The sequence below is a fragment of the Tachyglossus aculeatus genome, chromosome 25 (genome assembly GCF_015852505.1).
Source record: "Tachyglossus aculeatus isolate mTacAcu1 chromosome 25, mTacAcu1.pri, whole genome shotgun sequence".
In the NCBI taxonomy this organism is placed as follows: domain Eukaryota; kingdom Metazoa; phylum Chordata; class Mammalia; order Monotremata; family Tachyglossidae; genus Tachyglossus; species Tachyglossus aculeatus.
The window spans coordinates 14,124,569-14,145,301 of record NC_052090.1 but is presented as its reverse complement, the minus strand read 5'-3'; the positions used below and the strand labels follow the sequence as shown (position 1 = coordinate 14,145,301).

Below are 20,733 nucleotides of genomic sequence, written 5' to 3'. Positions count from 1 at the left end.
ATATGTTCATTGCCCAAGACAGGACAATATGGTTGTTAGACCTGCCTTCAAGGAGTGTACAATCTCATCAGCTGGTGAAAATGTCAGTCTCTGAGGAACGACAGTGGGGTGGGAGGGTAGGGGCGGGTCTGGCCCTGGTCCTCCTGTCTCTTCCATGAGCACTGCAGGGCCCCACCCCATCCCGAGGCAATAGACCCAGCAAAACTGTCGAGAACATCAAGTCAGGGGCTATGCTGAAATTGGAATGAAGATGCTGAGCTGTGTTCCATGCTCAGGCACTGGGCTATACGGACTGTCTTGGTTTTCGAGGCCTACTGGGAAGTTTGGGATTTGAAAAGGCTCCCTTCATCGCACTGGTCAGGACTATTGCTGAAACTGTCCAGGATCTCAGGTGGCCCCCACACCTGGGGCCCTTGAATATTGCTTGGGAAATAGGACTAAGGGCTAGGAATGAATGTTTATGGCTAACTTGCATCTTTTTTGCCCCCTGCAGACTTTCCCTATCACTTACCTTCTAGCTTTTAAGTAGTTTTTAACATACCTGTCATGCCACTTCTAGTATTATAGCAATAGGAATAAAAATAGGCATTCCATCCTACCTTGAAGTGATATAAAATTAATATAAATTCACTTACCTACACAGATCCGATCCCGGAAGGTACTGGGAGAAACGTGAATGAAGAAGAGGGATTAAGCGAAGGTCACACCATCTCTTTTCCCATCTCAGTCCTGGTGATGTAGGCCAGGAAGAACATGACAGAGTATCCTAGAAAGAATTCCAAACACACATGTAAACTTTCTTTCCAAAGCATTTATTTAGTTTTTATCCTAGTTTATATCACAAAACTCATAAATAAAGAGTGAGTAGGCTGGCATTAGAAGAGCAAAGTAAGTGTGCTCAATTGTAGTAGGACATCCATGAGGTAAGATAGGAGAAGGCAAGGTGATGGAGTACTTTAAAGCCAATGGTAAGGAATTTCTGTTTCATACAGAGGTGGATGGGCAACCACTGGAGATTCTTGCGGAATGGAGAAACATGGACTGACCACTTTTTAGAAAAATGATTTGGGCAGCAGTGAGGTATGGACTGGAGTCGGGAGAGAGAGGACGCACAGAAGTCAGCAAGGAGGTGGAAGAGGTAGTCAAAGCGGGATAGGGTAAGTGCTTGGATCAATGTGATAGCTGTTAGGATGGAAAGGAAGGGATAGATTTGGTGACAGATGGAATATGTGGGTTGAATGAGAGAGATGAGTCAAGGGCAATGCCAAGGTTATATGAGTCAGGGAGGATGGTGGTGCTAGCTGTGGTGATGGGAAAGTCAAGGGAAGAACAGGATTTGGGTGGGAAAATGAGGAATTCTGCTTTGGACATGTTAAATTTGAGGGGTCATCAGGGCATCCCAGTAGAACTATGGAGTACAGAGTGAGTTTTCCACAACACCAAGATTTGGAAAAACACAACTCTGGTATTACAGGAGAACTGGGTGTAAGTCATTTCCAGTTCCTTCTTTATTCTTCCCTTTAGAAGAGCGTGGGCTCTAACCTTAAGTCAGGTTTCTGGCCTTTGTGCGTGAGCCCGTTGTTGGGTAGGGACCGTGTCTATATGTTGCCAACTTCTACTTCCCAAGCTCTTAGTACAGTGCTCTGCACACAGAAAGTGCTCAATAAATACGATTGAATGAATGAATGAATGGTCTAAAGATAGCAGCAGGGTTCAAGAAGTTCACGGCATTAGACTTAAAATCAGAATTGCATGCATGTGCCAATTAAAAAATTTTGCAAGCTACATTCTAAAGGAGAGAAAAGGAGAGAAAGAGAGGATCTGAGGGAGATCTCACCCAATTTATTTATAATTCACTTGTATGCACAAATGATTTTGCCTATGGAAGCTGGCAGGTTACCATATCACCGGAAAGCATGATTCTCAAATAATAACTTTACCCTTTCTCTTTAGAGTGACTTTTTTGGAAAGCATATTTGCAGCATAGGAGAGATTTCTCCATTGTACAATTACTTCTGAAATATTCCCAGTGCATTCCCATCAATCAATGCCTATCAAAGCACAGAGAATACTTAGTTGAGATTCAAGTCATAATGGGTAATAAGTAGGTTGGGTCTGGTTCTGTTTGGTGAACTATTCATATTCATTTTTTTTTCCAATCAGGCATTACAGTTTTTGGATAACATTAGGGGCTAATCACACTGTTGCAGCTTTTTGAACATTCCAGATAAAAGATTATTTTATCATATATAGGTACTTCCTATTCAGTTCAAACCTGTTCACTCTTACAAACAACAGACTTGCAAAAATGCACCATTTTTCTTAAACATTGAGAATCTGTACAATGAAAGCAATCTTTGAAAGCTTAGGTAATCTGTGACGCTTCGCAAACAATCTCATAGAGAACATCAAGAATAGTGGGGTTTGGAGACAGCAAACCCTTACTTTTTGAAACTCTTGTTCAAAAATGTATCGAGAACCATGGGAGCTGATTTTTACTACTACTTGCTGAAAGGAGAAAGACCCTCCGGAGTTGTTATAATTCCAGATTTGACCCTTCTTTTAGTTTATTAGTCACTTCTTCTACTCATTTGCCTGGCCTCTAGAAAGTATGATATTACTACCTGCCATACTCTGTCCACACCAAAGAGTTGTGTGGAATTCTCCTAGATATGACCACTTGGCCATAGCCACCATGGAAGAACTGGAGAAAAAGATTCCTAGTTCCAAAGAGGCTATTTCCTATGGTCACAGACTTGGAGACAGAGTCAGCAGAGGCTATAGGATGAGCAGTGATGAAATGCAAAGTCAGCCTGGCCTGCGGAAGTAGAGCTGAGTTGAAGGAGCAGAAATGCAGGGCCACACTTGATGAGGGATGAGGATAGAGGTGGGGGCATGGTTAACACTAAGGTGGGCAAAGAAGGGGACTGAAGAGAAGAATGTGCCCTGAATATACAAACACAGGAAATGTCACCGCCAATCTGTCGATGTCAAGCAACAAGATTTCATTTGAAATTGCCCAATATGACTGAGCTCCTTCAACTGCTCACATCTCCCAAGGTTCAATAAGCCCCAGTACCAAATAGCAAGATCAGTTCCCTAAAGAGGAAAATCTAAACCTTATCATCAGTGATTTGGACAAATGAGCAGCAGAGTAGATGGTGGGATTCCTGACAAACTGTTGAACAGTCTGTAGTGATGCAGCAACTTCACAAGCAACGAGGGAAAATTAATGGTATAGGGATCACTTATAGCACAATGTAGCATAATATGAAGGAAGTGGATCGTGTTAATTCCTGGGAGACAGACTGCGACAAGTTGGCTTGGTGAGGAAAGACCTCTGGCAGGTTTGAAGAAAGGAACATCCAAGATGTCCTCAGGCAAGGTTCCTAACTGTTTCAAGTTCACACAGGCGATTCTAAGAAGGCTTAAGGTAATTTGTTCTTCATCTACACAAGGGCCAGAAGCAGGATCGGTTATAGGAACTAACACGTTGCCTTGCTTTTCTACTGGGAAAAGACTTCTTTTATATTTCTCTACTTGAGATATACAGGCATTCATCCCTCTTCAGCAGTCTTAACTAGGGCCAATGCTCTTTAATTAATAGATTTTTTTAAAGGTTGATGAAATAGGTTAGTTCTTAGTCTAATATATTCATCTCAATGGGTTTCAGCAGCCAAAGCAGAAAATAAAAGCCTTTTATATAGCATGGTTTTGGAAATAACTATGGCTTGCATGTATAATGATATAATTCTTAGAAGGGTTTTAGTATACAGATGAAATTGTTTTCAACAGTTTAACTGAGTTACTCGCTTGCTGTAATTCAAGTTATTTTCTGTTTCACCAACCATGATCTATCTCTGTGAACGGAATCTTGGGCAACTCCTCAGCTCATCCAATTGGCCTAACAGTTGTCAAAGCCTGGGTCTTTTCATGCTTTTGAGATGTTTCTGAATACAGAAATAAAGGTTCATTGTTGCTCCCTGCTCTATTTATGGCATTTGTTAAGCACTTACTCTGTGCCAGGCAATGTACTTACAGCTGGGATAAATACAAGGTAATCAGGTTGGACACAGTCCCTGTCCCACATGGGGCTAATAGTTTTAATCCCCATTTTACAGATGAGGTAACTGAGGCACAGAGAAGTGAAGTGACTTTCCCAAGGTCATACAGCAAACAAATGGCAGAGTCAAGATTAGAACCCAGATCCTCTGGCTCCCAGCCCTGTGCTCTTTCCACTCAACCACGCTGCTTCTACATGTCTGACTCTACACAGCGATTTACAACCCCCCACAATGATTTCTTCTGTTAAAGATCGCTTCAGCCTAGAGTGAATTCAAGGCAGCAAACAGAAATGATCCAAATGGAAATATACAAGGTAAACTCAGTCCCCTCTAGTGCTGTATTTAACATAGTAAAAAGGACTAGTAATTATAGACCAAATTACAAATAAGGAAGCATTGCTCAATTTGTTCTAAATGGTACCTCCATTCCATTTTATACGTTCTCCAGTTTAAAATCTTAAAGCATTTTAATTTGAACACAGAGCAATCAAAGCATTATCACAAGTTCACTGCTGCTTAAAATCATCAGCCGGCTCTTCACTCAGGGAGATTGTCAGGATGGAGATTCTGTTTACAGATTCATTATCTCAGACTGTGAGCCCCATCTGGGACAGGGAGAGTACCTGACCTCCGATTATCTTGTATCTATCCCAGTCTTTAGCACAGTGTTTGGTACATAGTAAGCACTATGAAAATACTATTATCATCTCGGTGCCACAGTGAATGGGTTAAGAACTGTGTTATGCTCTAGGGAAGTAGAGTTGCTAGGATTGGAATTTGGGGTTTCTAGACCGTGGGCCCATTGTGGGCATGGAATGTCTCTGTTGCTGAATTGTACTTCCCAAGCGCTTAGTATAGTGTTCTGCATACAGTAAGCACTCAATAAATGCGATTGAATGAATGAATATTGTTATTATTTACTGTTATAATTGTAATAATAATTATTATCTGAAAAAGGATGAAGAGGGAAGGAGGGGAAAGAAGGCAGAGCCAGAGGAAGACATGATCATTTTGTGACAGGATGCCAGGCAAGGTAAGAATAGGATAAAAGAGAACATCAAGGGAGCAGTTTCATTGACCAGGCTTTATCTCTGACTCCTCTGTGAGCTAATTCCTAGGGATTGAGGTAGACCCTTTGTGAGAGAAGCTTTAAATAAAGGGAGAGTGCTTTCATAAGATATAGATTTTTAGTTTTGTAACATTTGGAAAAGTTGAGGTCATTGCATAAAAACCCACTTTACACACAGGTAAATGGATGCCGATTTACGAGGGAAATCTAATATTTATTCTTCAGATCAAATTATAACCTCTATCTACCTATATATGGCGTAGCACCACATAAACTGCTCAGTGTTATTAGAAAGTGACTGAGGCGTTCACTTTGTCATAAGTAAAATGAAGTTCTGCTTCCTCAGGGAACTCTGTTCTCATGTGACAGTCACAGTTCACTCCTTCAAAATGTTGCTTTGATTAAATAGCAGAATATTTATCTGTAAAAGTTTATCTTGGGAGATGACAGCTCAACCGCATAGTCTCAGTTTTGAATAGAATGTGCACATGAAATTTATGTCATTTAAAATACTCAACATGCTAGGTTATTGTCAAAAAGACATTCATAATGTAGTACTTTCTAACTGTAATCTATGGTCCAAAAGGAAATTAATTTGTAGAAACTTCCACTTGAGGATTGTGAATTTTTCTGAACTAACCAGAGCCTGGGTTATAGAGCCTGTACCCTAGCTTGACATAAAACATGAATAAAAATAGGTAAATCAACACCTTTGATTTAAATTAAATTGAGAGCAGAATTTATGTTCCGATTGCTACATGGGAGATGATCCACAGTCATATGTTCAAAAACGATTGACAAATGTAACAGAACACAAGTTCCAATATTACCAGTATTTCCTCCTCAATCCTCACAAGGATGTTACAGAAGAATCTCTCCTTTTATATTCAGACAAGCAGGGTTGAAGTCAGTTATTTGGCCAATGAATTCTTACTTGCATTTATACTGCAGGCTATAGATGTGTGGAAAAATGAAAGTAATGGGCTTTAAATTTTGGTATATTTCCTCCATCAATTGATTTTGATCTAGTTAAACTGCGGATTGTAAAATTAATTCTACTTAAATTTCAAGATGCATGAAGATTCCTTTATGGAGACATTGCACAGAGTACTTGGAAAATACTAGACAGCCCTAAGTCAGGTAATTTTAAAAATTTGCTTAGATTTTTTTTAGAACACTTTTTCAAGTTTAGAATTAGAAATCCAAATGCCTGATTTCAATGTGAGTAATTTTTTCAATGAAAACAGCCCCAGACAGTACCAAAGACCATCTAGCTGACTGATTTTCAGCTATGAAATGTTGAGCTATTCTCCAGGGGTGTGATATTTAGACACTTAATTTGTCACTTCTTGTGAGGAAAGATTTGATTGCATCACTTTAATAAGATTTTGGCTATTGGGTGAGAATCCTACTAGTGTAGAGCAAGCTAAAGTCCACTCAAATACCCCAGAACCAGTGGGAGGTTTTAGACACCAATACAAGTGACTACTTCCTAGGGATTATCCTCCCTCCATACTGTGAAGTATTCTTGTGCTTTCTTAGTGCATAATGACATCATACCGTATTATTTGGGTGGTAGTTGAGATGCAAGCCACTGTCACAAAGGGGAGAAGATGTGCCACTGCTTTGATCACTGGGAACACCTAAAGAAAAAAATACAAAATGTTATAATCCATATGGATAGTATCACAGAATGAAAGATGTTTTCTATTGGCATCATTTCACATGTTCGATTTGATGAAAGAAGTAAAAAAAAAGGTATAAGATTAAAGGCCGCCAGGTACTTCACTTGAATCAAAGTGGGCTTTATGCAGGTTAATCTTCTAAAGCAGTCACCATATTGAGAGAGGAAAGCATAAATTTCACTTTGATTTCTGGGAGAGTCTGCCCTTTAAAAAGACTGAAAACTCAACCCCTTATTCTCCGTGCTATTTTTACTGTTCGAAATCAACTCTACCACCAGGCTTCATTTCCAGGCCATTAGCAGGGTCAGTTTTTCTGTAGAAACCTAACTGATGGTGGGATTTCTACACATCTTTGATGTCCCACAACACTGTATTAACCCGGCAGCTAGAACTGTATCAATCTCTTTCGTCTCTTCTCTTTGGGAGAATATTTTTTGACAACCAGCAGCAGTTGTTTGGGATCGGAATGGGAAACACCATGCAATTTTCTATTCAATTTCAGGCTGGTCAGAGTACAGAGTACATGCTGGTCAGTGTAATGAAGACAGACGCTCCTAAGAGGATTCAGTGGCAGGTTCTATTCTGCACTGCAATTAAGTTGTTCATACAGATGTTACGGTCAGATTCAAGTCTGATTTGTGAGGTTTGCTCTGCCCTAGAAACCCAGACTTCTAACATCAAAACCACCTTGATTAAGATTACTATCTCCATTCAGGTGTGCCCAGCGAATAGATTTTACCGACTCACTTTTCCTCTCAGAACTGTAAACTGAAGATTCTGTTTAGCCTCTGAGGAGAGGAAGATTGAAACAGGGTAAAAAAAAAATCTTTGGGCCAAAATATCCATTTCCAAAGGACTGTGATTACAAGGCAGTAACTGTGCCTTTCCTTCTTTATAATCCCTCTGGAACAAGTCTACTTTAATCTCCTTCACAAAACAAAACCCTAATCAGAGCAGCATATATTAATCTCCAGGTAAAGAAGAGACCTGTCACTCAACAACCTGACTGAAATTTAAATACACACATAACTTCCTTTAAAGCGGAGAAGGAAGGGGCTCTGATGTGAACTTTCCAAGATCCCCTCTATGCTCAGTAGCTTTCAATGCTTAGAATGCCCTAGGGGTAAAGTGTATAAGAAACTCCCACCACCCTTCTGTCAAAGCTAATGTAGCACCTGGGACTTAGAGAAGTTCACCTTCAGGTCGAATCGCTTAGTAAAGAAGCTGCCAATCACTCTCAGGGAAGCAAGGATTAGACATGAGTTGAGAAATGATTCACATATTGAACGATGTATGTAGTTTTCTTTCCATGTTTTGTGAATGCTTACATGCACAATCTTCATTCAGCGGAAGTTTGAGGAAAGCGGGTGCTCTTTTCAAAAATGACACGGTCAGGGTCACTTCCTCTCCCGCATTCCGAAGAACCTGGACCTGAGGAATGAATGGGAATGCTACTGTCACCTTAGCATTAACAAAGTTTCTATGACCTTAAGTTACAGATTCAGCACAGGCCTAGATCTGGACCCTAACATGGACTGCTCCAATGTACTAGGCTGTGAAAAAGTGGGTTGGACTTAGGTTGATATAGATAAGGGAAAGATGGAGGGGAGGGGTCTTCATATCAGGAGAAGTGATACTCCCAGCAAGAGAGGAAGCCATGGTGTGCTTACTACACCCATTTGTCCACAATACCCTCCATCTGTGCAAATTGACTGTGTACTCCTACATGACCTAAACCCCGCACAATGGACAGAGACAACTAAACATATCTGACCCTTCTATCTTGTACATGCCAAGGTGAACCCAGAACAGGACCAGTTGAATATGAGAACAGGGACGGAAAAGCAGGGTTGGACATTCAGGATACGATAGATCTCAGCAAGCTGGTCTGGGTCCTGTAATTTTACCCCTGAAAAGGCTCCACCTCAATTGGTTGATGCTACATTTTCCTTTCTCCTACCTACGATTTCCTCCAGCATACCAGTAGAGCAGAAAAGACAGAGGAACTTGAGAGGGGGGAGTAGAATCTGCAGTGCAGTGCAAGCACCAGAGTGAATTTTCCTTGTTATAATTTCTTTTCAACCCAACTCATTTCCCCAGCCACCATATTCACATCATTTTTCTTAACAGTTACTGATGTCCTGCTGGGTCCATAGCAGTATTCAGAGAACCGATGTGCCTCAGTTCATGGCCTTACAGGAGCTTTGCAATTAGGAAGCTGTAAATGTGCTCTGTGACCTAGAATTGAATCCAAGTTGATAGCACCAGATCCCAGCTATTAGACTACCCTAAAGATCACAAAAAACCTTGTCGAGTCAGAGGAGCATCACCATCCCACATGTAAGCAGACTCAGAAATATTACTATTCACACTTTCCAAACGACTGATGCTCCCCCTAAAAAAACTTAAATGGTTCATTTAATACTAAAGGGTTAGTTAACCAGATACTTTGTATGTATACATTTCTTCCTAAGGGGAAGACAGTCACATTAGCTCTCTTAAATCAGTAGGGAACCCTTTGAACAACCTCCTCCATTCACCTTGCACTCTATCCACAGACTAAAATCAATAGAGAAAACACAGAAGAAACCAAAAGCAAAACTACAGAACATGTTCTAACTTCAATACTATCTGTTATTACCCTTGCCCATACAGTATATCCCTCTGCTTTACCTTGCTGTGGGAAGGGAATTGTTATAAATTCTACTCTCCCAAGCACTTAATAGAGTGCTCTGCACACAAGTGCTCAAACAATACAATTGATTGATGAATCATCATCATCATCATCAATCGTATTTATTGAGCGCTATGTGCAGAGCACTGTACTAAGCGCTTGGGAAGTACAAATTGGCAACATATAAAGACAGTCCCTACCCAACAGTGGGCTCACAGTCTAAAAGGGGGAGACAGAGAACAAAACCAAACATACTAACAAAATAAAATAAAGAGGATAGATATGTACAAGTAAAATAAATAAATAAATAAATAGAGTAATAAATATGTACAACCATATATACATATATACAGGTGCTGTGGGGAAGGGAAGGAGGTAAGATGGGGGGGATGGAGAGGGGGACGAGGGGGAGAGGAAGGAAGGGGCTCGGTCTGGGAAGGCCTCCTGGAGGAGGTGAGCTCTCAGCAGGGCCTTGAAGGGAGGAAGAGAGCTAGCTTGGCGGATGGGCAGAGGGAGGGCATTCCGGGCCCGGGGGATGACGTGGGCCAGGGGTCGATGGCGGGACAGGCGAGAGCGAGGTACGGTGAGGAGATCAGCGGTGGAGGAGCGGAGGGTGCGGACTGGGCTGTAGAAGGAGAGAAGGGAGGTGAGGTAGGAGGGGGCGAGGTGATGGACAGCCTTGAAGCCCAGGGTGAGGAGTTTCTGCCTGATGCGCAGATTGATTGGTAGCCACTGGAGATTTTTTATTATCTTGTTAGACACAGTCCCTATCCCACATGGGACTCATAGGAGGCTTTAAACCCCTGTTTTAACAGATGAGATAACTGAGCACCGAGAAGTTAAGTGACTTGCCTTAGGTCACGCAGCAGACAAGTGCCAAGCCAGGGTTAGAACCCAGGACTTTGCTCTTTCCACTAAGCTACGCTGCTTGAAATATGTCAAAAACCCTTCAATGACATTCTTACCGTATTTTCCACTATCATTGCTGAATTCCTACTTAAACCTCAGACCCTAATGGATAGACATGGCCTTAGCTCCAACTCAACAGGATGTCACCACTGAGGGCCAGGAACTGTGTCTAATTCCTCCAAGTGTCTCGTTGCCACTCTTGTTGGCAGAATGTCGGGCTAGCAGGTTTGTGTGGCCTGCAGGTATTCTGCCTCTGGTTTTTACCTTCTCCACTTGCTACCATCACTTCTAACCCCCACTTAAGGAAGGAAATGACTGCTTTTTATAAATCTCTTCCTTGGCATTAAGGTGAAGATACAATTTCAATGTGACCTAATCAGTTTCCATTGCACCACTACCTCTTCCACTATCAGTATTGATCACACACACACACACACAAACACAACTGGGATGGTATTCAAGGTGCCACAAAGAAATAAAACAAAAGGTTGCATTACTAATGAGCCAGTAGTGAGAAAATTCAAACCTCTTTGGGAGGTTTGCAATTACAGTGTGAAACATATAACATAGAAAACCATTTCGAGCTAAAGGCCCTGAAAAGGTCTAATACAATTTTTGAAGAGATTTCACAGCAGGCCAGGAACGTCTTGCCGTTATTTTTCTTGCAGGGGATGGGATACAATAATTTGTACTATGCTCTTCTCCACTCTAATAGCACTATTAACTTAGGTCATCAAAGTGACAAACATTTTAGAAGTATCTAAAAATCAGTAGTTTCCACTGCAACAAAGCACTTAGGATACGAGGCTGGAAAACCTCTCCACTTAGCTCAAGTGACGTTTCTTCTTGTTTAATGGAATTATGACAAGTCACTGAATACACTAAACTCAAGAATATTCCCATGAATTATTTGATGAACAGCACCCCTGTCTGCATAATGTAAAGGACTAGCCGGCATAAAGAGGCACAGGAAAATGGTTTCTATGAGATATGGGCTGATTCTTCCCTTCATGAAATAGGAAGTGCAGCCACTGGGTGGTAATGTTATGGCAGGAGGTGAGTGGGCAGTTTTAGTACAAGACAACCCAAACCTGAAGGGAAGAACTGGCTGATGACATTATCTATTCTGGGTAAAATAGTCCCAAATTATATTGAGGATGAGTTTGGAATGATATCCTAACCAAATGCACTCATGCTAATACTTGTTTTAGGTTACAAATAAATGTTTTAACAGCTGCATGAATACTATTTCATTTACTTCCCGCTTTTGTGAGAAAGGGAGCAAACTTTACTCTGCCATTTTTGAAAATCAAAACCTACCTTTAATCATTTACTCCCAGTGAGTGCCTCACGCCAAGATCAGGTTCATTAACCACCTACAGCCTGGGCAGCTTTTTTAAAACTTGAAACACATACAACACAATCTAAGAAACTCTCCTTCCAACCCATAATAAGTTTTGTGGTTTGTTACACCCTACTTAGAGAAGAGGCAAAACATTCAAATTCAAAAGAAACTGGCTCCATTTAGTCTACCTACGGGATTTACTGTAAGTTTAGTCTTGTGGCAAGATGGCAAGTCACACTGCACTTTAAAAGTAAATGGATAACCATAGTTGTTTCTCTCATCTTTATGATGGTATTTATTAAGCACTTACTATGTGCAAAGCACTGTTCTAAGTGCTGGGGAGGTTACAAGGTGATCAGGTTGTCCCATGGGGGGCTCACAGTCTTCATCCCCGTTTCACAGATGAGGTAACTGAGGCACAGAGAAGTTAAGTGACTTGCCCAAAGTCACACAGCTGACAGTTGGCAGAGCCTGGATTTGAACCCATGACCTCTGACTCCAAAGCCCATGCTCTTTCCATTGAGCCACGCTGCTTCAATCATCTACTTTAGTCATTGCATCACAATGCCTAAGATAGTTACCGGAAGAGTGAAAAGTGTATTTTTCTTCGTATCAGGGCTTTATTCCCACCTGGAACATTGAAAAGAAGTTTTCCTTTTTTATGGCCATTATTAGTGGGAAAACTCTACAGCAAAATTGTGAAAACTTTGTTCTGGAAATGTCAAGGTGAGTGATATGTCACCTTCTTCCTATGAAAAAGTTTTAGACCTTGAGGAAGCTATGAAAGATGTCAATGATTTAGTATTGTGAGCCTTGACACCTTAGTAGTAACGTAGTTCCCCAGGCCCATACCTCATCAGCTTCTAGCCTTACTGGTCACTTATTGGTCACAGCACTTGTGTATATTTGTACATATTTATTACTCTATTAATTTTATTAATGATGTGTATATAGCTATAATTCTACTTATTCTGATGATATTGACACCTGTCTACTTGTTTTGTTGTCCATCTCCCTCTTCTAGACTGTGAGCCTGTTGTTGGGTAGGGACCGTCTCTACGTGTTACCAATTTATACTTCCCAAGTGCTCAGTACAGAGCTCTGCACATAGTAAGCACTCAATAAATATGATTGAATGAATGAATGAATGAATTCAGGGGGAGATGGGGTTCTGACTGACCCCAACAGTCACACCCCAGTTTTTTTCTCAGCCCAACCGGCTGACCTCCTGGGTGCCTCCTCCTCTTTGGAGACAATGTATATGCTGTGCCCTTGGGACATCATTTTCATCACTAGTCCAGTTTCTAGGTATCATCTGTGTTTGCCTATGTCTCTGTGATCCAAATAGAACTCTGCATCTTCCCACCCCAACCCAGTTCTCCCCATGACTTTCCCATCACAATAGACAACACTAACGTGCTCCTTGTCTCACAAGCCTGTAACCTTGGCATTGCCCTCGACTCATCTCTTTCATTTGATCCACATATTCAATCTGCCATCAATCCTGTCAGTTCTACTTTCATTCATTCAATCATATTCACTGAGAGTTTACTGTGTGCAAACCACTGTACTAAGTGCTTAGGAGAGTACAATACACAGTGTTGCTAAAATCTTCTCTTTCTTTCCATCCAAACTACTACCACAATGATCCAAACACTTATCCTATCTTGCCTTGAGTACTGCATCAGCCTTCTGGCTGACCTTCCTGCCTCCTGTCTCTCCCCACTCTAGACCATACTTTACTCTGTTGCCCAGATCATTTTTCTAATGCCATCCTACTCACCATTCCTCAATCTCATCTATTTCAACCACCAACCCCTCTTCCAAGTCCTGCTTCCAATCTGAAATTCCCTCCCTCTGCATATCTGACAGAGCATCACTCTCCTGACCTTCAAAACCTTACTAAAATCACTTCTCCTCCAAGAGGCCTGATTATCCATCAACTCAGCCCTCATTTCCCTTACTCCCTTTCCCAACTCTGTCTCCCTTAAATTTGGATTTGTACTCTTTATTCACCCCACCCTCAGCCCCACAGCACTTATCTCCATATGTGTAATTTATTTTGATGTTTGTCTCTCCCTCTTAACTGTAAGTTCCTTGTGGGCAGGGAAAATATCTACCAGCTCTGCTATACCATACTTTCCCACGTGCTTAGTATAGTGCTCCGCACACAGTAAGGGCACAGTAAATATAACTGATTGATCTTCAAAATCCAAAGAACTGACCTAGGTCAGGTTGAAAATGAAATTATAGCTCCTGTCTTTTGTTTGCTCTCTGTGTATAATTTTTCTGATCATTTTTGTGCCATCAAAATGATCACCTGCTAGAACTACAGTTTGCAGGAGTCACTTTTGCAAGTTTTTATAATTTGTTTCAAAAGAAGGACATTTGAGAAGTATAAGCAAAAGTGAATTTACAAGGTATGACGTGACATATAAAATAATGAAATCCTCCGGTTAATAAGTTTGGGTTTTTCTCCAACAACCCTACAGCATTACCCAATTGGGCGATAGTAGACATTTGTTTTGAACAACGGTATGCTGTGCTTTTTAATATGTCATTCCAATAATACCAACAAATAAAACTTATTTTGCAAATTGTTATTGCTAAATCAAGCTCCTCTCTGTTTTAGCAGTGTTTTGAACCAGTGCCAATTCTCTTTGACATTGCAAGTAATCCCAGTAATTTTATTTTATTATCCCTGGAGAGTGGCACAATTTGAACAGTGTCATTTAGGAGGTTAACGTAGGATCGAAGCAAGTTCTCCGTAAAAGGAAAAATACATGAACTTCTGATTTCACCTTTAAAATGGTGTATAATGGTTCACCTTTGAAACATTTAAGAAGAGTTTTTTCATAAAGTTGTCTGCACACCAATGTCTAAACCTTGCTTTGGCCACCTATAAGAATGTGGCCAGTGTTCCAAAACGATGCATTCCCATATTTAAATTTATTAACCCCTCCAATAATTGGTGATAAGGGCCATAAAATTTCATTCTCCCCCCCCTTCTAATTTTCCCTACGATCAGAGATTTGTCACTCATTCTAGAAAACTCCAACTTCACTTTCTGCTGACAAAACTCAAGCAAAATGCCAGGTTTCTGAAGTTAGGCAGAAAGTAGGTTTGGACCTCACCACAGAAATCATTTGGCATTTTAAAATAAGAGAAATGACCTCAGAATTTGCACTGAGAGAAAACTGAGATGATGAACCATAATTTGGCATAAGTTTGAGAAACTGGCACATTCTTAAACTGTGCCATCAGTGGATGAGTGAATCAATCACTGGTGTTTGAGTGCTTAATGTGGGGAAAGCACTGTACTAAGCACTTTGGAGAGTACAACAGCGTCGGTAGATATGTTCCCTGCCCATAAGGAGTTTACAATCCAGAGGGGAAGACAGACATTGAAATAAGTGATAGATATGTACATAGTGCTGTGGGGCTGACGGGTTGAATATCACATACTTAAAGGGTCCGGATCCAAGTGCATAGGTGATGCAGAATGGACAGAGGCTAGGGAAGATGAGAGCTTAGTCGGGGAAGGCCCCATAATTTTAATATGGCTTATGAGGTGGAGGTCTGTTGCTTAAGAAGGAGGAAGGAGTTCCAGGCCAGAGGAAGGATATGGTCCAGGGGCTGCCAGTCAAATAGACAAAATCAAGGGACATTGGCATTTGGTTGGCATTAGAGGAGCAGAGTGTCCAGAGCAGTTTCCAGAACAGAGCCTTGTGGTACATCTTGTAATAATAAAATGATCAGGTTGAACATCTGCATCTTAGGGTGGCAGTGTGTTTTTACTGCCCTAGAATAGCTTCCCTTCAGTATGGGTCCCTTTTTTCCCATCTTATTGAGAGGAAGATTAGTGCTTATGAAGGCCAAGCCAATGGCAGCTGAGCATAGCCTATATTGGAAAAGGAAAGCCACACCCAGAGGTCATTTCAAATTGATAACGGTGAGGCCCTGATGTTTTCCTTGGATTTAAGCCCACTGTTGGTTAGGGACCGCCTCTATATGTGGCCAACTTGTACTTCCCAAGCGCTTAGTACAGTGCTCTGCACACAGTAAGCGCTCAATAAATACAATTGAATGAATGAATGAATTTAAGCCAGCTACACTGTTGCAGAAGCCACCCAGAGTTTACAGTCTTCAGAGGCTTGAAAGAATGAGGGATAATCACCAAGACCGGTGTCTGGGGCATCTGACTGAAAATTTAGACCTCAGGGCTGGAAGATGAGGATTTCTGCTTATCCATCAGTGACAGAGATGGCAAAGTGTGTAGCAGAACCTTCCAAGAACATGCAAATGTTCTCTTTCAATTTGGGTAAATTTGGTAAATCTTTTTACCAGTCCCTACAGACTATAGGCTCGTTGTGGGCAGGGAACATGTCTGTAATATTGTACTCTCCCAAGTACTTAGTACAGTGCTCTGCAAGCAGTAAGTTTGTCTTACTGCTAAGTGCATTTGTGATTGAAAGGTGTGCTATGCTCAACCTCCACCAACAAAGGACAATAACTAGAATGATTCCAGGTTTCATGGAAAAACCTATTTCTGTTACTGGCACACTGTCTTATATGAACAGCTTGAATAATGCATTTTGTTTCTGTAATTAAGGATTTGTATTAGTATTATAAATTGTTCTTATAGTACTCATTAAGCACTTACTAAGTGCCAAGTGCTGTACTAAGTGCTGGAGTGGAAACAATCAGTTTGGACCCAGTCCCCTTCAGGGCTCACAGTCTAAATAATTCTACAGTTTAGAGATAATTCCATGGACAACAGAAGGGCTATTACTTCAAACAAACAAACAAACGAACAAAAAACATTGAATTCATTCCATTAAGACTATTTACCCATGTAGTTCCCTGGTGTTTGATGATAGCTGTATTGAGGTGAGATCTTAACCACCAGCAGTAAGTGGCTGTGGTGGAAGAGATGAAAGCAGAACTAATAATCCTTTCTACACTGTGAACATCCAAAGGTTGCCCCTTGCCATGGTGTTTCATTTGCTGCCTGCCGTGCTTGCTGCAATTTTCCATTTTTTCCCAAGTCTCTCCTCTAAAATCATCAGTCCCTTTCTGATTGTCACAGCAGACTGGCCAAGTGTTCAAAGCCTTTTGCAGAGGATGTAGACTATGAATTTTCTAGATTGACACGAGTAGTGACCTGCCAGCACAATGACTTACTCTTTCTAGTTCCTGCCCAGGAGGTAATTCTGAAAACCGAGTGCCCCGGGTCATTGAAAGTCACCAGTTGAATCAACACACCATTTCTAAGATCTCACAGGAGGCTGACTGACGGCTAACCATCCTTCTGGGGCCAGCTTCAGATAGGTAAGCCACCCGAAGAGTAGTTCCCCTCCCTCCCTCGTAGTGCTGGCATGCTCCCAAAACAAAGCTGGTTTCAATTCCCTGTAATTTTTTCTAAAGTGACTCCATCCTCTTCACTTTCATAATAATAATAATTGTGGTATTTATTAAGTGCTTGCTGTGTGCCAGGCACTGTACTAAGCTCTGGGGTGGATAAGAGCAAATCAGGTTGGACCCAATCCATGTCCCACGTGGGGCTCAAAGTCTCAATCCCCATTTTACAGATGAGGCACAGGGACGTGAGTGACTTGCCCAAGGTCACACAGCAAAGTGGTGGAGCTGGGATTGTAATCCACCACTCCCGGGCCCATGCTCTATTCATTATGCCATACTGAATGGGCTGTGACTGCATCTGTCCCTCCATCTGCCCTCCAGACGTTCTTGGGATCTGAGGAAAAGCAGGGCGGTGGGCATTTAATGAGGACAACCCATTCACTTTGGGAGACAACCAATTTCCCCTTCACTGCTTTTTGATGCTCCTGCTCCGTGGCTCAGTGGAAAGAGCACGGGCTTTGGAGTCAGAGGTCATGTGTTCAAATCCCGGCTCTGCCAACTGTCAGCTGTGTGACTTTGGGTAAGTCACTTAACTTCTCTGTGCCTCAGTTACCTCATCTGTAAAATGCTGATTAAGACTGTGAGCCCCGCGTGGGACAACCCGATCACCTTGTAACCTCTCCAGCACTTAGAACAGTGCTTTGCACATAGTAAGTGCTTAATAAATGCCATCATTATTATTATTATTACTTAGACTGTGAGCCTCATGTCGGACAGGGACTTTGTCCAACCCAACGTGATTAACTTCTATCTACCCCAGGTCATAGAACAGTGATTGGCACATAGTAAATGTTCAACAAGTACCATTATTGTTGTTATTATTATGTGCTTTGGAGAGTATAATACAATGGAACTGTTAGACATGATCCCTGTCAAGTCATATCACTAACACTCTGTACTTCAGGGACATTCCAAGAATATATCTATTAAAGAAAAATAGAAATGCCAAATAAAGAAACTCTGACTCATTCCTAAGGACTCCTACCAGTCCAGGCAACACAAATCTGAGGTCACTTTTCTCCAGCAAATAAAGACTCTGTCAGCAGGATTGGAGCCTTGGATTTTGACTCCAAAATGTGAATTCCTTCAGACCCAAGCACAGTCCCTGACCCATGTCTTACCTAAAATCCATGGAGTGTGCACTATGTACCAAGCACTGTACTCGATGCTGTGAGACAACGAGACAGTTGGTAACAAGTTTCCTACCGATCTGACTGAAAACACTGCATCCACTCTGCGGAAATACTAGTATAACCCACCTCAGCCAGGCATTAAAGTCTCCTCACGCTAAAAGATCTGTGTCCATATATTTAATTTCAGAGGATAAATTATACTTTTTGGGGAACGCTCAAGGTATTTTCTTTTTACCTAACAAATGCAGTGCCTCTCATGACAGCTAATTTCTCTTGAAATAAAAAAAGCTGTGACTTTAATGGAAACATAATTCCCACAGGTTTGCTGCCAATAATCATGTATAGCTTTAATGCACTTTCAGATTAACTTTTTGATACAGTGGTGTAATGGAGCTTTCTGACTTGTCTTTCACTGATAATAATTAATATTTGTGATATTTTTTAAGTGCTACTCTGTGCCAGACACTGAACTAAACGCTGGGGTGAATGCAAATAAATCAGGTTAGACACAGCTTCTGGCCCACATCAAGCTCACAGTCTTAATCAACATTTTGCAGATAAGGAAACTGAGGTGCAGAGAAGTTAAGTGACTTGCCCAAGGTCACACAGCAGACAAGTGGTAGAACTGGAATGAAAACCCAGGTTCTTCTGACCCCCAGGTCTGTAATCTACCCACTAGGTCACACTGTTTCCTTAAGCAGTAGCAGGATTATACTCTCAGTTCCTGTAAATCACTTGTCTTTAGGAATTTTATGGGGTACTCCAGCCACATTTTATATTTTATTTCATTTTATGGCAATTATGATGTTGAAAGGAGAGACTACACCACAAACGGGTATATGAACAGTTTGATTGGGTGCTAGAGGCAGTGAACTTCTCCTTCCAGTTTTATTGACTATAAACTTGTTGAGGGCAAGGAATGTGTCTGCTTATTGTTGTAATGTGCTCTCCAAAGCGCTTAGTATCCGTTCTGCACACAGTAAGCACCCAATAAATACAACTGAATCAATGAATGAATATTCAGTCCCAACAGCAAACTCTATGGAATTTATTAGAGTTATCCCGTAAATTATTGTAATGTTTTCCCCCAGAAAAAAGAGGCAGAAGTGTACTGCAAAACAAACCCCAACCCCAGAGAAAACAGTTATAAACCCCTTGTGCTTCAACGGTATTTTCCCAAGCACTTGCATTGTGCCCTCTGGGCACTCATTAAAAGCCATTTCTATGGCTTCTTCTACCTGGCATAAAAGGAGAACACGAATTGCTTGTGATTTGAGGCTAGCCATTTTCTATGCTCAAGCCCCAACAGTTCCACTCAAAGTTTTACACTTGTGAAAAGAGTAGAAAGAGGTTGATTCCCCCTTTACCTTAATTTTAAGGTGAATGATAAGACACAAACCAAGACCCCAGATTCCACAAGCATTGTCCTTCAAAAGTGAAACACCTCAATCTCAGGCTCAACTATTATCATCAAAGTCTCCAATTTTTATATGTCATACAACCCATATCAACGTGGCCCCTACCCTATTAGGGCCCAACTCTAAAATAGACATCCTTGAAAGAGATAGATAGGCCAAATGGAGGCAGCATAGATTGCAATAAAATAAATTTAATGATCATCTCCATTCAAAACTGTGACTAAACCAACAATTACAGTTGTAACTAGAAGGTGGCAAGCAGAGAAACGAGTAATCGGGGTTTATCCACTTATTTCAGGTGTAATCAGTGAGGCCATGAGATCACCACCTGGGGAGCATCAAACTGAATAAACACCTCCCTTAGACTGCAGTTTCTTCAAGAACAGGGACTACTTCTAACGTCTTTTGTATGTTCTCAAGTTCCTACTAGAATGTTTTGTAAACATTAGGCTGCAATGCATATTGTTAATGATAATTCCGCCTTTCGCGGACAGAGACTAATTTGGGATTGGGAGCATAGGTAGAGAGGAAGCGGTCACCTGGATATCCTTGGACTTTGTATAACTTTAAAGTTTTTCCCTTTGGGATTTTCCTTATGGAGCCATCACCCTTTGGGAAAAATCCTTGAACACAACCTTTAATTTTAGGAGAAAAAGTAAACATGGAAAGATGCTGTTTCTCCCCCACCTACTTGCTTCACTTCCAAGGGGCATCAGAGTATAAATCATGATTTTCCAGGCTCTTATAGGAGAAGAAGCTATCATCAGTCATTTGGGATTCTCAACAAATGTTTTTCAAATAGTGTAGTAGTTTTGATATATAACTTCAGAGAAATGAGAGAAATCAAAACACCTGATCTAAGTTTCAGGAAATCTCAAAGGAAAGGAATTCTGTTATTTAAAAAAAATAAATTTAAAACACCCAAGAGTTTTACAGACACCCACATTAGAATTACAGCTAGAAAACATGGTTGTTAAATATTTGTTTTTGCATATTTTTACCATCATCTATTTGC

General features: G+C 41.1%; 1 protein-coding gene across 1 annotated transcript in view; it reads right to left on the bottom strand.

The window, feature by feature from the left end:
* Positions 1 to 20,733, bottom strand: part of SNTG1 (syntrophin gamma 1) — a 403,312-nt gene that overhangs the window by 120,112 nt on the left and 262,467 nt on the right. The window contains exons 9-11 of the mRNA XM_038766634.1: positions 8,147 to 8,249; positions 6,694 to 6,776; positions 636 to 766 (exon numbers count right to left, since the gene is read on the bottom strand). Of these exons, the coding sequence (XP_038622562.1) occupies positions 636 to 766; positions 6,694 to 6,776; positions 8,147 to 8,249 (317 nt within the window). The remainder of the gene's footprint in view (positions 1 to 635; positions 767 to 6,693; positions 6,777 to 8,146; positions 8,250 to 20,733) is intronic.